The sequence below is a fragment of the Cydia pomonella genome, chromosome 6, assembly GCF_033807575.1.
Source record: "Cydia pomonella isolate Wapato2018A chromosome 6, ilCydPomo1, whole genome shotgun sequence".
Classification (NCBI taxonomy): domain Eukaryota; kingdom Metazoa; phylum Arthropoda; class Insecta; order Lepidoptera; family Tortricidae; genus Cydia; species Cydia pomonella.
In genome coordinates, this window is record NC_084708.1 from 21,287,342 (window position 1) to 21,303,631 (window position 16,290).

The 16,290-nt window shown below is 37.1% G+C and overlaps 1 protein-coding gene across 7 annotated transcripts in view; it reads right to left on the reverse strand.

The window, feature by feature from the left end:
- The window catches only part of LOC133519263 (kinesin-like protein Klp10A), a 66,378-nt gene extending 50,298 nt beyond the window's left edge, over positions 1-16,080 (reverse strand). For 3 of the 7 annotated variants that reach the window (XM_061853260.1, XM_061853259.1, XM_061853258.1), the window contains exon 1: positions 15,784-16,080. In XM_061853260.1, coding sequence (XP_061709244.1) covers positions 15,784-15,844 — 61 coding nt within the window. In that variant the 5' untranslated portion in view covers positions 15,845-16,080. The remainder of the gene's footprint in view (positions 1-15,783) is intronic. The other 4 variants (XM_061853262.1, XM_061853263.1, XM_061853261.1 and 1 more) reach the window with 4 other exon arrangements.
- Positions 16,081-16,290: the final 210 nt, after the last annotated feature.

Sequence of the window (16,290 nt, forward strand, 5' to 3'; positions counted from 1 at the left end):
CAGGCCGTTATTCCATTGAAAAATTTGAAAGAGTTCGAAATAAAGAAAGAAAAGAAATACCATTCGATGAAAACGCCCGTGAACAGCTGGGCCCTGGGCCTATTTAAAAACAAACACTTAACTGAAGAAAGGCTACAAATAGCATCAAAGAAGTCGAGGAATAAGGAAGCTTTTACGAAAGATATTTCAATTTTCAGCTACATATTTGCTAGTCATGTGTGACGAATATTGTTTTTCCAACTTAATAAAAACCAGCAAAAAAAAGTTTAGGCACATAAGCTTATTTGATGTGAACTGTGGTTGGTCGTGAGTCAGCGATCCGGTCTTAACCGGCTAGACGAGCGGCGCCCGCGCACCGAGCATTGCGCACAGAGTGCAGCGCCGTGATTGTAGCGCGGTTTACGTTACAGGAGACTGGAGACTCGATTTTATCGAATATTTTCCCCTTATTCATAAAACATAAATTAATCACCGAATCAGATACTTTATTACTTATTGAAGAAAATGTTTTCTCTTTTTAACACATTGAACGCCACGCTTTTAATTTACATACCAAAACCGGTAATATGTGCTCAACTTGTACAAATGTCAGTGACAGATGAGGACGTGGATGAGTAACACCAATAATAAAACCTTCATACTTTAGCAGTATTTCTTTGGTTTCGCGTTTTCGCGTAATGTATGATAGTGACAATATTTTTACGCAGTATCCATTTAGTTTGAGATCACTTTATGGTGTTTTTCTATCATAGAGAGAATGCAACATAAGAATGTATACATAAGGATTTATTCCGCCGTCTGTTTGCCTCTTGGGCCGATACCATGTCGCCTTATTTGGCCGGCTCGAATAAATTAAAATGCAAAAATATATTTAATCAAACCTGACGCACAGAGTGACTATTCAGGTCAACGTATTTTTTCATAACCGAATAACCTATCAGAATCTAAAGATAATGAGGTAGCATAGACGTTTAATTTTATAGCTAAATGTAAACGTATTCTGAGGCTATCACTTTCCACTCTATCATTTCATTTCTTGTAATATTTCTACAGAAATAAGGCTGTCAATTACTTTCACTTTATAACGGATGATGCTGCAAAGGAAATGGCGTTGGGTAGAACATACCATGCGAACCTAGATAACACCTATTCAAACATTCTGTGAGCCCTGTGTCTCTGATCTGAATGATCAAAGAATTCAAAGATGATATCTCTCCAAGTAAGTGCGCGCATCCGTTCTAGATATCAATGGTAAAATTAACTTTTTCAAACTTATCTTTTTTGATGCAGAATTTTTACTCTCTTTTTATTGACTTATCAAATCTGTATGACTGTATCAACACTTCTTTAAACTCACGCTGCAGCTAAAATTGAAAAATACTATAATAACGAAACGAAATTACACTCATTAAATACCGTATCATCGATATCACTCGGTGAAGCGAAAAAAGTATTGCGTCTAGTATCTGTCCAATAGATTTATGAACGCTTTCTGAGCATTTCTTATCCATAGATTCCGAAGCGATACGTTTGTAATACTTGACCTGGCAGTATGCATTCGATTGATTAACTGCACCCACACGACTGAGAAATTCCATAGATCATAAATCATAGCGATTTAACCGTACGACGTTTGTTTATTTGCACTGACTTGTAACTTGTTATGTTTATATTACAGCTTTGAGTATTGGAATATATTCTTACATGTACATGATGATAATCTCCGTTCTTTAACATGCATTAGATTCGTAATTTAGTAGAATCACTTTTTATTATTACAATTTTAAGTCGTTCTTTATTTAAATGTAAATGTTTTGTTTATTGTAATTTACAAAACATACCTATATAATTTCTGGATTGCCGATGCCTAATAACAAAGAAGACTGTTTAGAATATTGTTATATTCTAGATTCTTCTGCGTATAAGTAGCTTGGTGACATCAATCTTATGGAATTTGAAATAATCATTCAAAATATTGGTACCTGACCTACCTCACCGTGAGTGTAGTTCAAACCGGGCATTTGTTACGTTGAACTTTCTGTTACTACCCATTGAGTACCTTATTGATTTTGTCTGTGTTGTGGACTTTGACAATAAGATTGCAATGTCCAAATTCAACATGGCTGAACATAGATAATCTACTAAGTACACCTAAGCTTAAGGCTAATTTGATAAATAAAGTAGCATCGACGTCAATTTCTTTATTTAGCTTTGCCAGTCCAAGTTTCGAGGACTGAGAGCGAATGACATCACAACAACGAACTAAACTCAAAGTGGAATATAAACGTCCGTCCCTCGAGAGTCTATAAGACATTTTGATAATGATCTGGTATGTAGACGGAACCATGCGGCCGCCCACGGCGCGCCCACGGCACGAGGCTTGCAAAACCCTGGACAGTTCCACAAGCTTCGATGTCCAAACCAGTGCAAGGGTGAACGCAAGATACATTAGAACTAAGCTTGATTAGAGATCACGGTTACTGGGTAGTTTGAGGCAAAAGCTGAGTAAGCGCGGGAAATAACAGCCCTATGTAGACATGGTGTGTCTAAATGAAAACTAACAAGGACTGGGTATAGTTGAAACTTCAAGAATATATAAAACTTACTATTATTATTTTTATACCACGTCGATGGCAAACAAGGATACGGCCCGCCTGATGGTAAGCAGTATTTTTATATAACCCATTTCAAATAACATTGTACTTGAATTAGTTATGTATCAGGCAAAAGCACATCAGATGCAATACAGGCCATTCGAATTCTAATCGATAAAGCAAAGAGTCAAACTTAAGTATGGTTTTCATCGATTTGGAAAAAACCTTTAATCATATCCTCCGAGATCTAATATGGGAAGCGTTAAGATCACAATTTGTGCCGGAATCCTACGTTGCCCTAATCAGGAACATGTATGTAGACGTTTAAACCTAAATAGTCTGATGCCCTGCAGGAATTACTAAAATCTTAGAGTTGGGGTACCCACTATAATAGTGGGCTAAGCGTGGAACCTTGATGCACTCCACAATAATTGTTTAACGTGAGCATGGATTACCTCAAGAGGAAACAACAGCAGCCGGTACCGTGGAACATCCTATATGCACATGATGTTGCCCTGATATCTTAATCAGAAAAAAGACCTTTTCAATCTCTGGGCTCATGCTCTAGAAACAATTGGCCCAACAATCAACCGAAAAAAGATAGAGCACATGTAACCATCGACACTATTACCTTGCCCACTGTGGAACAATTTAAATATCTTGGGTCTGTTATAAGCACGTTATAAGCAACGATGGAAAAATCGATGCTGATCTCACACATAAGACTAATACCGGATGGCTAAAATTGCCATAAAAGTAAAGGGAAACATAACTATACAAAACCGCCATAAGACCTACAGTACTTTACGGCTCTGAGTGCTGGGCTACGAACAAGTGCCACCTAAACAAACTTCACACCACAGAGATGCGCATGCTGTGTTGGTCTGCAGGCGTCAGGGGCAATTTCAAAGTAGCACCGATAACATAAACTTGTTGAGAAACGTCTACACGGTGGTACGGTAACATTCAGAGATGAGCTCCAGAACAGATGGTCAATGTAGCCTTAGCGATGCCTACGAAGACGCGAGGAAGCAGGAGACCACCTGCCACTTGGTTGAAGACGGCGGCGAAAAGCCTGAGAGAGCAAGGGATATATGACGTACACTTGGCACTAAACCGTGCAGAATGGAAGAGAGGACAGAGAGGGCTGACCCCAAGTAAATGGAATAAGGTTGTGAAGAAGATTGTACTTAAATTAGTGTACTTAAAAAGATGGTGTTTTAATAACCAGTATTTTTAAACATTTGTAGTGAGTAATCAGCAGCTACTATCCATGAATTTGTAAGAAGAAAATATCTAAGAGACTGTCATTTATGAACTCTCGCAGTGAAGTGACCACATGAATTAGGATAGTAGTTTTTTTACTACTATATTTAATATTTGGTTTTTGCCCAAAGGGTTACTCGAAAAACCACGAAAGCATTTATTTGTGGCCGAGTTATTCATTCCTAACACATCGTAACTAGGCAGGTACTTAATTGCAAAAAAAATATATTTGGTAATAAATCTAATCAATGCACAGATATAGGCAAGCCAAAATAGGTGTTGTTTAATATGTATTTTACTAGATGCGATAGTTCAACTAAATTATTAATAACCTTGGTCACTATAGGAAATCTATAACAGCGACTGGCTAGCGTAGCGTAGCGTAGGTGTAGAACATAAATCAGTTAGTCTGATCTATTTTATTGGCTTCGAATATACAGAGTTACAAACTCAACATTGTTAATCTTTGAATTTAAAATGGAAAGTGGACTTTAGTTCCAAAATCAGCTAGAAGATTACACAACCTGAGATTTAGAAACACTGGATTAGGCAGTCACTTAATATAGATTTTACCATATGTATATCCACTGCTAGGAGTGGTAAATTCCAAAATTGCCAGTAAGCTAAATGAAATGAGCATTCCTACACAACACACGTACGTAAGGTTAGGCTGAAAATGCGTTATAGTTATGTTAACAATACAATATCCAATCGCTACAAGCAGTGTCTCTAATAAATAAATATATGTATCACATCCAATTTATCTACAATTAAAACTTCATTGTAGCGGTTTGTAACATTATCAAGCCGAAAATAAACGAATCCGGTCAAAGCTGTTTTGTCTTATATGTTTACAAACGAACAGCACATAATATATTATGTATTTATATAAATATGCAATGCATCATGCTTGGGAAAACCGGTAATAAAACCATCCTAACAAGAAGAGGAGTGATTCAGCGTCGCTAAATAGGACGACAAAGTTGAACAATTCGATAATTGGTCGCGCAAACGGCTTCAGCCAATTGAGGATAACGACTTGTGTCGACGAACTGCTCTATACGTGGCAGGAGAATATACGGCACTTGGATATAGTAGGATTGTGTATCTACTACCTACTCTTTCAGGTTAACTACGCGAATTCGCTTACAAAAGAAGGAGGGGTCCGGGTCCGAGCCAAAACTCAAAAGATCTCACCAGAGGCTCAGGAGGTGGAGGCGAGAAAAGACAGAACTTGTAACGAATAAAATTGACGCCCCTAATATTTTACCCAAAATAACCGTTACAAACCAGGTGATACTGATATATTAGTATAGCCAATATTGTAATTTGTATGTCAGTAGATTCTTCATACAAACAAAACCATTTTCTGGCTTAGTAAGTCCACTGTGTAGCGACTCAATTATAAGATGCGTTTATGTTAGAACATATAATAAAACATTGAATAGTAACAAAGTCCTCGAGTTCCCTTATTTAATATTAATTTATTGCAGACCAAACGGAACGGAAATTAAATGTCAGTATTTGAATAAATGAAAAGGACAGGTAGCAAACGCTTCAGACAGGGCCCGCTTCGAGATCTATAATTATTAAAAGGATACAAATATGTTAGACATTCAACTAACTTGAACGAAATTCCTCTTAGCGACGAAAGTGTATTGTAACTCTTACCAAAAAAACTCTGCCATAATACTAATACAACACTTAAATATGAAACAAAAAGAGTTATAAAATAAATACAAGTGTCTTTAAACATGATAGGTCTGTAATGATAGTGCTGACGTGGACTTGCGAGTTACCGAATGGCTAAATCGAGCGTGGGCGTTCAAGGCTCTTAAAGTTTTATTTGTTGTATGTAACCATCTACATAACCATGTATATTGATTAAATCCTAAGCCTTAAAAACATTGTAAACACTGCTGAATATCTTACAAGATTTGTTAAACTTTTAGTAAAATTTCTCCGTTTTATAACATCAAATAATTAAAAGCAAGATACTTTACCTGTCTAACGTCGAGAAGAATTTGCTTGAATTAATACTACAAGCAGCGGATGGCAACTAAGCTACAAGAAATATATAAACACTACCATCTTGGAGAAATCGCCGACCTGTTTACCGCAACACAACACAAAAATTCACGTCACGTTCAAGGGAACATTAATTGTACGGAAGGAATAGCTATAACAAAAGCTGTCCATAACATAAATAAACCTTTAAAAGGAAAGCGGTACAAACACAGGAAAATTATAAACTAGTTTCTAGCGTTCAAAGATAAGGGACGCTTCCGGTACCATTAGTCCAAATTGAAAGGACAACTATTTTCGATGGCCTGAATTCGATTTCTTGGTTATAAAATGGTTACAGAATCGATAGTATTAGCGCCGCTCTACTTAAAGGTGAAAAAACAACGCGGCATAATATTTACGAAATCATTTGTTATGAATCGACCGAGTAACATAGTTTTATTAGCTTTTACAGAATACCCAATAACCTATAATTGCTTTAACATACTGAGCTAAATCGCAGAACTAAGTAAAGGATCATGTTTTATACTTAGTAACATGAACTAGAATAGCTTTATACAGTCAATATTCAATTTTAAATGCAAACGCACATTCGTATTCATCGTTCAACTCATAAAAGGAATAAATGCCTACATGACAAGTTATGTCAATGTTGAAATCAATAAACATACTAAACTATGTACTATATGGAATCTGGATTACAAAACGTTTAACTCGGACAAGAATATGGACGTTTTATCGATAGTTAAAGCAATTGTCAACTACAATGTCGACTCCCACTCAGTTGATGACATCACAAGAAATCGAAAGTGTCTGTATCTACTGTTGAAACCGCAAAATGGGGAAAATTGTTGGTTTGAGAAGATCGTATAAAGCTTGGAAATCGTTGTACAGAAGAGAATATATAGTTTCAATCAACAAATGTAGTCATCTAGTAATGTCATTACAATTAAAAAAGATTGAATCTTTCGAAGATAAGAGGTTATATTACTCGAGATCTTTAGTTTCTTTTTTCTGACGTGAGTAACTTGTGTTTTAGACTGGGAAAACGACATTTGATGACTTGGAACAACTAATAAATGACCATAAATCATTCTCTGTTGCCATTTTAAAGTGTCTCGTAAAGTTTGTTTTTTTTAGTTAGTAATTTTTATTATCTGTAGCTGCCAATAAACCAAAAATTCAACAACAAAAAGAATGATCACTGACCACTGAAACATAATATTGAAAATACGATTAACAAAATAAAAAATATCCATTTGAATTCGACAGACATTCAAGTAAAATCATGTTCTTAGGAATAGGAACCTTCCATTTCTGGAAAAGTTAGCCAATCAGTTCAGCGCAAAATGCTCGTTGTGCGTGCGTGAGGCTACTAAATCCGGCCAATGTTTGGCCTCAGGCACCGCCCACGTGGTCGCGAAGGTTACTGGCATAACCAGTTATAGTGCTTGTCAACTTAGGACCGAGACTTAGCGCCTAATGATTAGCAATCATTTTGTAACTGTAAAAACGTCCTACGCATCTTGAGAGATTGTCAATAATATTAGGCTGTCTTTAATCTGTATAAGTGAAAGGAGCGTTAATATGTGACGCTGATTTCTTTAAATTACTGATAATTAAGTAGGCACAACGGCCTAATAATTCAGTGGAAAAACTAACAATGTAACTAAAATAGTAATTGATTTATGTAAAACGGAATGTTTCCAATCATAGAATAACGAATTAACCACTCACTGCTATACGGTATAAATAAATCGTATCGTAAAGGAGTGCTTAATGCACGCGCAATATAATGAAGGACGAATCATCGGTCATAAAACTCATGAAGTAAAGCAATTTATATGCGCTTAAACGTACAATCGCTTTAACGGCCACACCGCAAATCCAACATTACATTGTCAACAACTACTTTTGCCGGCTAGCGTGTACGTGTACATCAACACTGCTAACTAATATAAACCGTATTACAGAGACATAAAGTCCAGCAATTGGGCTGTTAAGAATGTGATTAGTACGGTTATTCAGATAGAAGTCGAAATCGCCCGTATGTCGGTCAGCGCTCGCGCGCTCGTGACGTCACGCGCAGGGAAGCCGCGGTGAGTCAACTGCCACGCGGCCTTCGCGTTGAAAAGCTTTGCCGGCTTGTTTTGTTGCGAACAAACGAATGTCGATTCGGATTTATCGACAGGCATTATTCTGAATCCCAGGACAATTAAGATTCTCACTTTCGTACTACCTGTATGTATTAAATTCAAGTCGAGTTTTGAACTTTGAGTTTTACTTGAATAATGAATTCGATAATTAATAAACTAACGTTTAAAAAAACTTTAACCCAACTTTTTTTTATCGTTTTGGTAGAATTATAGAAGATGTTACCTTTGTCACACACTTTATAAAAACCAATCAATGTGGAGTGTGGACAGAGTGGACACCTCATTCACCTAAATCGGCTCACTGCCAAATTTTGACGATGCGGTGGAATATACGACACAAATATACGTACATATCATTCTACTAAAGGTACATTTATGCGCCTACTAAAGGTAAATATTATTAAAAAGTTTCTGGCTCTTTGCACGTCATCAATTAATCGAGATAATTCTAATGAGATCATATTTGAATGTGTCACGTTGTCCAAGTCCTTCCTTCTGGGTTGATGATAATCAGACCAGCTCTATGAAATAATAATATTACATAATCATCCAATTCGCAAAATATCAGCTCGAAATGGAGTTCTGCACAATCAAATCCCCCATCAAAATTGACTTTTCTACATAAAACAAGGTCCACTTGGCTCTCGCCTGTTATGCTAATTTTAACAATGAATCCACCCAAACAAGGATCTGATAGTCATTTGAACGAAATGAGCTCCCAAAACCAGCTCACTACTCGCTATCCACGGCGTACCCATCGGTAGAAGCCAGAGGCCCTCGATCGATGACGCAACCTTGGCCAGCAAGTGGGCGATACCACGCCAAAGCAGTTTAAATCAGGAAGTGAACGCGTTACTCTAAGCCCTGCATATTGTTGAATTTCGTGTGAAGGATTTGGGTAACTGAGATGATTAATTGGAATATCAATTAGGCCTTTTGGGCTCAACTCAGCGAAGAGACATATCCGAAACGCCGCAGTGAAAATCAAGATTAAAATACAGAGCTGTATGATGTACTAATCATTTTTAGGGTTCCGGACCCAAAGGGTAAAACGGGACCCTATTACTAAGACTGCAGTCTGTCCGTCCGTCTGTCACCAGGCTGTATCTCATGAACCGTGACAGCTAGCCAGTTGAAATTTTCACAGATGATGTATTTCTGTTGCCGCTATAAATAAATAATACTAAAAAGTACTGAACCCTCGGTGGGCGAGTCCGACTCGCATTTGTTCGGTTTTTCATTATTTTTGAAGTGAAAACTTCTTTAGCGGCGCTTTGCACTTTTTGTGATGGGGGAAAAAATGTTAAACTCGCGTCAGGGGTCATGTAACCGTCAGATTGAAAATTCATAAGACGGCACGTGACATCATGGTGACGTGCAAATTGAATGTCATCGAAGCCTGGTTACTTTTGAATAATCGTATTTCATTCAAGTGTGACATTTTATTTTCTTCATAATCAAAGTGCTGTCATAACGGTTAAAGAGGTTTAATCTTTGTTAATTGTGTTGTATTGTATCTTTGTGTAGTTGGGTGTCCATGATTGTAGGTACTCAAAATTTTCCTTGCCAACAAGTTAAATAACAGAAAAGAAGCGTAATTGTTTTACTTAATATGTTGGTGAACGATTCATTAACGTTTACTAATTGTGTAGGCTGTAGTCCTGCTCATGTCTCATGAATTACTCTGAATATCTTCCAAACTCAAATTTATTTACGTAGGTATAATAGAGAATTATCTCTTTTTATAAAACTGCTACTCAATTTCTCCAAAATATCAAAAATGCACAACGTTAATATTAAAGTTTTCACTTCTGCCGGCACTCCCGGAGTGCAACCCGATTTTTCTTAATCGAAGCACTCGACACCACCAACACCATACAACGACGTAAAATTCTAGCAGATTAATATCCTTGTTATTTTTCGTTCACATCGAATCTTGCAATCCAAAAATCATCAAAGAGAGTCTACAAATCATCCTCATTGCCTCAATAATGAATTTTTAATTGATTGAACAATGGATGAGCCGGCCTGCCGGTTTGTTGGGACGTCAAGGTAGAACCATAGGTCGGTCAGACAAATACTTGTATTACTCAATTTGGCGACCACGAAGGTAAATGGGATGTCTCGAATTATCATAAAAACATCTTAAGCCATTGTCAAAAAATAAGGTTCTTTTTAACAGCAGCTTGCAGTTTTGTTCGCAAAGCTAAAACTATCTCTACACTGCAAACCATCCATTTAGCAAGAGGGGTAATAATACAATTTGATTTCTAACTAATGGTGTGGTGGTTAGGTAAATTATTCATTCAAAAATAAATAAAAGTTAGTGAATAAACACTAGCATAACCTACAATGAAAAGTTACAATGAAAATTTTTGCGTCAACAAAGACAGTCAACTATACAAAGGTGGGCAAAGTTTCTTCATGGCGGGCCAGAAAGTTTAAGAAATATCAGAGGAGGGCCAGAGTTGCAGGCGAGGCGTTACAATATTGTTATTTTATCGGTTTTCTGTGAATTAGAAGTGATTGTACTGAGTCATTGTAACTAAATTAATTTGTCCCGCTTTACTTTCTAGGTTTCAGTTAATATCATGGATTCAGTATTTCAGGAGACGAGAAGAGCGAGGATTTTGCAAAGGGTGTATATAACAGCATGTCGAAACGTTGATCGTACTCCGTGGCACCACGGCGGTTATAAATAAGCCCGCTGGCGAGGACGAGGCCTTGCGCGGCGACAGCCATATACGGCGCGCTTGCGGATTGTGTCTCTGAGGACCGCACTAACGTATTCTCTAGACACTGGCACAACAATCTTCCGTATTTTTTTAATAGTTATAAGGGGTAGAAACGTGAAGTCTCTTAACATAGACACATTAGGAGAAATATGTTCGATTTAAAAAGAGATTCGTCGCTAATACCTTAGAGCAGCATCTCCCAAACTATGGGTCGCGACTGGCTACCCATTGGTGGGTCGCGCGAGCGAATATTGAGTGGGCCCTGAAACTACTAGGAAATATTTTATACCCACTTTTTAAGGCAGCCAAGAGTTGTTGTTAGGTGGATCGGAGCCCAAACAACTTTGGGAACCACTGCTGAAGACTTAGTCACAAATAGAATGCTGAGGAACGCGATCACATAACATCTTTCTGTAATCGGTGGCCGCGCAGAGTATGCTACAGAAAGTAACTTATCTCGATTCCAGACCATTTGCCCAAAAATATTGTCTTTCTACCAATATTTGTTTAGACATTCACCATTTGACACTATATTAATCTTAGACAGTTTTACTACAGCTTGAAGTAGGCAGTGCTATCTTCTTTCAGTTTCTATAATCGCATCGTACGCATCGGAAAGCCGAGAGCATGCGTACGCATCTTCATAATAACGAGCGATTTCTCATATATAAAATGCGGCTAGATGTGATTCTCAACGAGGGTGCCGACTGAGGGTCAGCAACGCGCACGTAACTCCTCTTGAGTTGCAGGCATACATAGACTACGGAGATTGCTTACCATAAGGCCGTATGCCTATTTGCCACCGACGTAGTATAACCCAGATTCGCAAGTTCAAAAATTATGATTATGGCTGCACTTAGGCTCTTTATTTGGAGAAAGATGCACTAACCACCAGCAGATTGCAATAAATGAAAGCTCCAATTACGTTCAGCATTCAAATGCTTTGCTGTAGCTCTATTAACACAAAAGGCCGACAGACTCGAGCAGGAAGCTGTCAATGGAGCTGCTCAACTGCACGGGAGTATAATAAGTAGCAAGGTCGTGGTGCCGGGTTCAAGGAAAACATGAACTCTCATCTATCTATGATGAGAGTTTACTGATGTGCCGTCGAAAAGTTTCCAGTATTGCGATATTTCCAAAAAGTTTCGGGATCATCTCATATTTTTGTATGGGAATCGATATTTGGATAAAAGTATAAGGACTAAAAGCCTATTTACATAACAAATTATTAAGCCTTCTTGTTAAGGGTTACCCCCTTTATGAATGTATATTCTGTAATGAGATGCCAAAGGGGAATGGAAAGGAGTATAAAGAAAGAAAATAAGAAGGATAGACAAGATCAAGCATTCAATAATCAGAAACAAGTCAAGATGCACTAAGCCAGGCCCAGAAACAAATTAGAGATGGGCTGGTCACGTTGCCAGACTCCAGGATGACAGGTGGACCTTACAACCTGGAAAGGTCCAGTCGGGAAGAGAAAAAGAAGACGGCCATTGGCACGCTGGGCTGATGGCATAATTAAAATAGGGGGGGGCAACTGGATATGGGAGGCCCGAGACCGCAAATAATGGAAAAATCTGGAAAAGGCCTATACCTCTTAAGAGGGTTCTGGTGTAATTTTTATAATAAATTTATATCCTAGATTAAGTTCAAAACCTCTTTTTTTTTGTTCTGTTACCAAGAAATAAAAGGTTTTTTATTTTATTATTCTGTAGTAGCAAGTTTTTTCTTTTTCTACTGTTAAGTCACCTTACCATCTCACGATGGGGTAAGACAAACACCGGGACAAGAATGACACTTTATGTAATCTTCGTAGTGTTTGTCTTGAATCAAACAAAATAAACTATGTTATTCTTGCCCCATCTCACCTTATACTTAACCATACTTTACCATTATAGCAGCAAATAGTTAATGAAAAGTAATGGACATACTAATTTAACGTTTTGTTGCAATAGAGCATTAGTATAATACAGGATACAATTTTAGAAAAAGCGCCGATCAGAAATCAGTAATTATTTATTTGCATCAATACAGTATGGGGATTTTACAATACAGTTTTACAGTTCATGTATCTAGCTTGCATGCAAGCGTGCAAATTTATAATCAGTCGATTGATTTATTTATTCAATATGAAAAGTTTTTTTTGGAGTTTCGAAATTTCATTTAGAACTTTCCTTTCAAACCTTGGAGGATTTAACAACTGGAGTGGCTTTTAAGAGCTTACCCCTCTGTCGAAAACCTCGGCCAATGGTCATATGCATTGTATGGACTAACGTTTATCTGACATGGCTATTTGTACATATACATTTGACGTACCCCTCCCCCGCAAAAATCGGCAGACTGTTTTGTACAGAAAATTACAGACAAGGCGTCTCCAGTTGTTAAATCCTCAAATTTTCAAACCCTTTTGACTATCATGTATTGTTTTATGGAATGTATCTTATGTTTTGTCAGAGAAATAAATCACCTTAATTTTATGAAAATTTGAGTGCTCTTTAAAAATCTAGATCAATCAACAGCAATTCAACAGATCTCATAAAATATTTTTGTGATAACTTTGGTTATTGCATGCATGTTAGTTATAAGATGTAATGTTTTGAAAAGATGTGTCCCGCCGAGCACGGGAGCAAGGGACCATCGGCTTCGTAGGCAGGGTCACTACCCACTAGGCCAAACTGGTCATCGAAAAAGTCACCTGGTCATTCTCTAATAAGAGCCTTATTATCACAAACACCAGGAAACTTTAATAAACAATTAGCATTAATAATCAGCAGCAATCAATAGTGACTCTGACTATGAAGCTGGAGGTCCCAGGTTCGAACCATTGACTCACTTACCACAAATAAATAAAAAGAGGGTGTTTTCTTGCAAGCGGCTGGAGATGCATGCGATGCGGTCTTATTTTATGCATGGTATTACGAGACAAAAAAACCTGTATAACACAATTTATACAACATCTATCTCTATTTAATACAGATAATAAAAAACAATAATGTTATACCCACCTAAGATTTCATGTAGACTAAAACCAACCTTAGATGTTGGTTAGAAATGAAGTACCAGGAAATAAAGGCAAATTCATTGCAACTGAATGAATCAAAATTGGGTCACAGGTTTCTAGAGTACACAAACATATAATTATAGTAAATGAAATATAATTTGCACTAATTTGTCATTTAAATTGCCCAAGAGACTAATGCAAATTATATTTTGGCAATTACACACACAACACAAACATTAATTTGTTGGACATAGATATAATAGATGCAAAACCTTGGCTAAATCTTAAACTTAACCTTTCATATTTCTGTGGTGGTCAAAAATCTTTGGTTCAAACCTTGATTGTGCTAGTAGGGAGACACATAGTGTTTGGGCATTCTCGGCTCTGTTCAGCTCAGCATTGCTCCGAGCAATTATTAGGGTTGAAACAACTTGATGTCCTTTTGCATGCACAACCACAGATAATGGCTTGAATTTTGACAACCCTAAATAGCCAAAAGGGATAGTGTCATACATTATGACAAAAAAATTGGCCTGGATCCTTACCATAATTACAGACTAGAGTTTAAAGGATAAGGAGATCCAAACGCGCAAATGGCATTGGATTGGGCATATCCTCAGGAAGCCTGACACCTACCTATCCAAGGTGGCCCTGACCTGGAAGATGCCCGGAAAACGGAAACATGGTCGCCCTAAATCTACTTGGTGCCGTTCCGTGGAGCAAGCGTTGGGTGTATTGGGGATGGGGTGGGAGGAGGTTACCCAAGCTGCCCAGGACTGGAGTCAGTGGAAGAAAATGGTTAGAGCCCTACACCCCAGCAGGGGGTAACAGGATGAAAAGAAGAAGAAGAAGAGTTTAAAGAACCAACTAGGTTTTCATCAGAATTAAAAATTTGTACAAAATTCACATTCCTTAATGCATTACAACCTCTTTGTTAACCATTTTTAGGGTTCCGTAGCCAAATGGCAAAAAACAGAACCCTTATTAAAATATTGAGCATGTATTGTTTCTACACAAGAAGAAACTAACACACTGATCAGAAAATAGTCTTTAACCGCTTAGAATTTTTCACAAGCATGCAGCTCATGTTTAAATGGCTGTGCTGCCAACAAAAAATGAAAATGAAAGCTGTGAATTTCTAAGGTTGAGGGGTACAATCAGTGTTGTCACATACAATTTTGGCGAAATGGTAGGACAGGGTGCACAAATAGGTAGAAATGGGTGGAGTTTAAAATGAAAAATAGGTAGATCTACCACAGTACATTTTTATGATTAAAAATATGTATAAAATGTTTTGAATTATTTATAAGTTTTTCAAATTGTGACGTTAGTACACGTATTTATTATAGAAATTGAAACAAAAGTTAGGATCTCCATTGTTTGTAGGTAATAAACCTGCTTGTATAATCTGTTTCTTTAGCAAGTTTTCATTAAATCGAACCTAAATTCGGTAGAAATTAAGTAATGTTCAATCACATGTATTGAGAATTGCTTACAATTGCACCATTTTGAAAAATAGGTAGATTTCAGCCCGAGGGAGGTAGAACACAGGCAAAATAGGTGAATCTACCAAAAAGTTGGTAGATGTGACAACACTGGGTACAATAATATTACCTTCTAAAATGTAGATAGGTACACATTATTTTTAAAATTGAAACTGGATTCATCCAGGTATTTCAGTAAGCTATTGACCCAACACAACATGAAATCAGATCTGAACTATAACTAAACGTGGAAGAAAAAAAGACATCTGTCAGATTAAATGCAAAATTTGGCTAAATATTTTCAGGACAGGATACACCTTTCTAGTTTATCCGAAGACTAAGAGCCGTTGAATCATACACCATACGTCTATCGCCGATTTTGCAATATGATTCATATGAGCAGGAAAAGGTATTTTCGATTGATTTCAGCACCCAGCGTGAAAAATCACCAGAAATAGAAGCAATCGCTTCAAGATCTAGCTGGTTAAACCCCAAAGAGATTGTAAGCTTCATAGCACTTACCATCTGTTCTTTTGATGTTGATGTTAATCCCAGACTGGATCTTCACAGTTCCGTCATCCATTTTAGCACTGATTTAGGCACCACGTACACCATAGAACATTATTTCGCAACGAACCCTTGTTCAAAAATGGTCTAACACATAAGGGAATTACACATGAGAACCGGTGAAAATTACAAATAAATTTCTACACCCAGATTGACAGTTATATCGAGCAGTTAGCTACACACTTCAGACTGGAACGTTTTAAATTTGTTTCACTACAACAGTCAAATCAATCACTTTACTTCTAATGGGTAGCAATGTAACGTAATTGATTTGAAAATTGTAAAAATTAATGTCGATATTAAAGAGCAACAATACAATTATTTAAATTATTACAGTTACAATATAACAAAGAAATCCAAAATTATCTCACTGAACACCAATGCATCGAAAATTTGCAAATCGTTGCCAGTTATCATTCGTGCTTGCCATTCTTAAGTATTCTATTATTTTTTTATTATGAT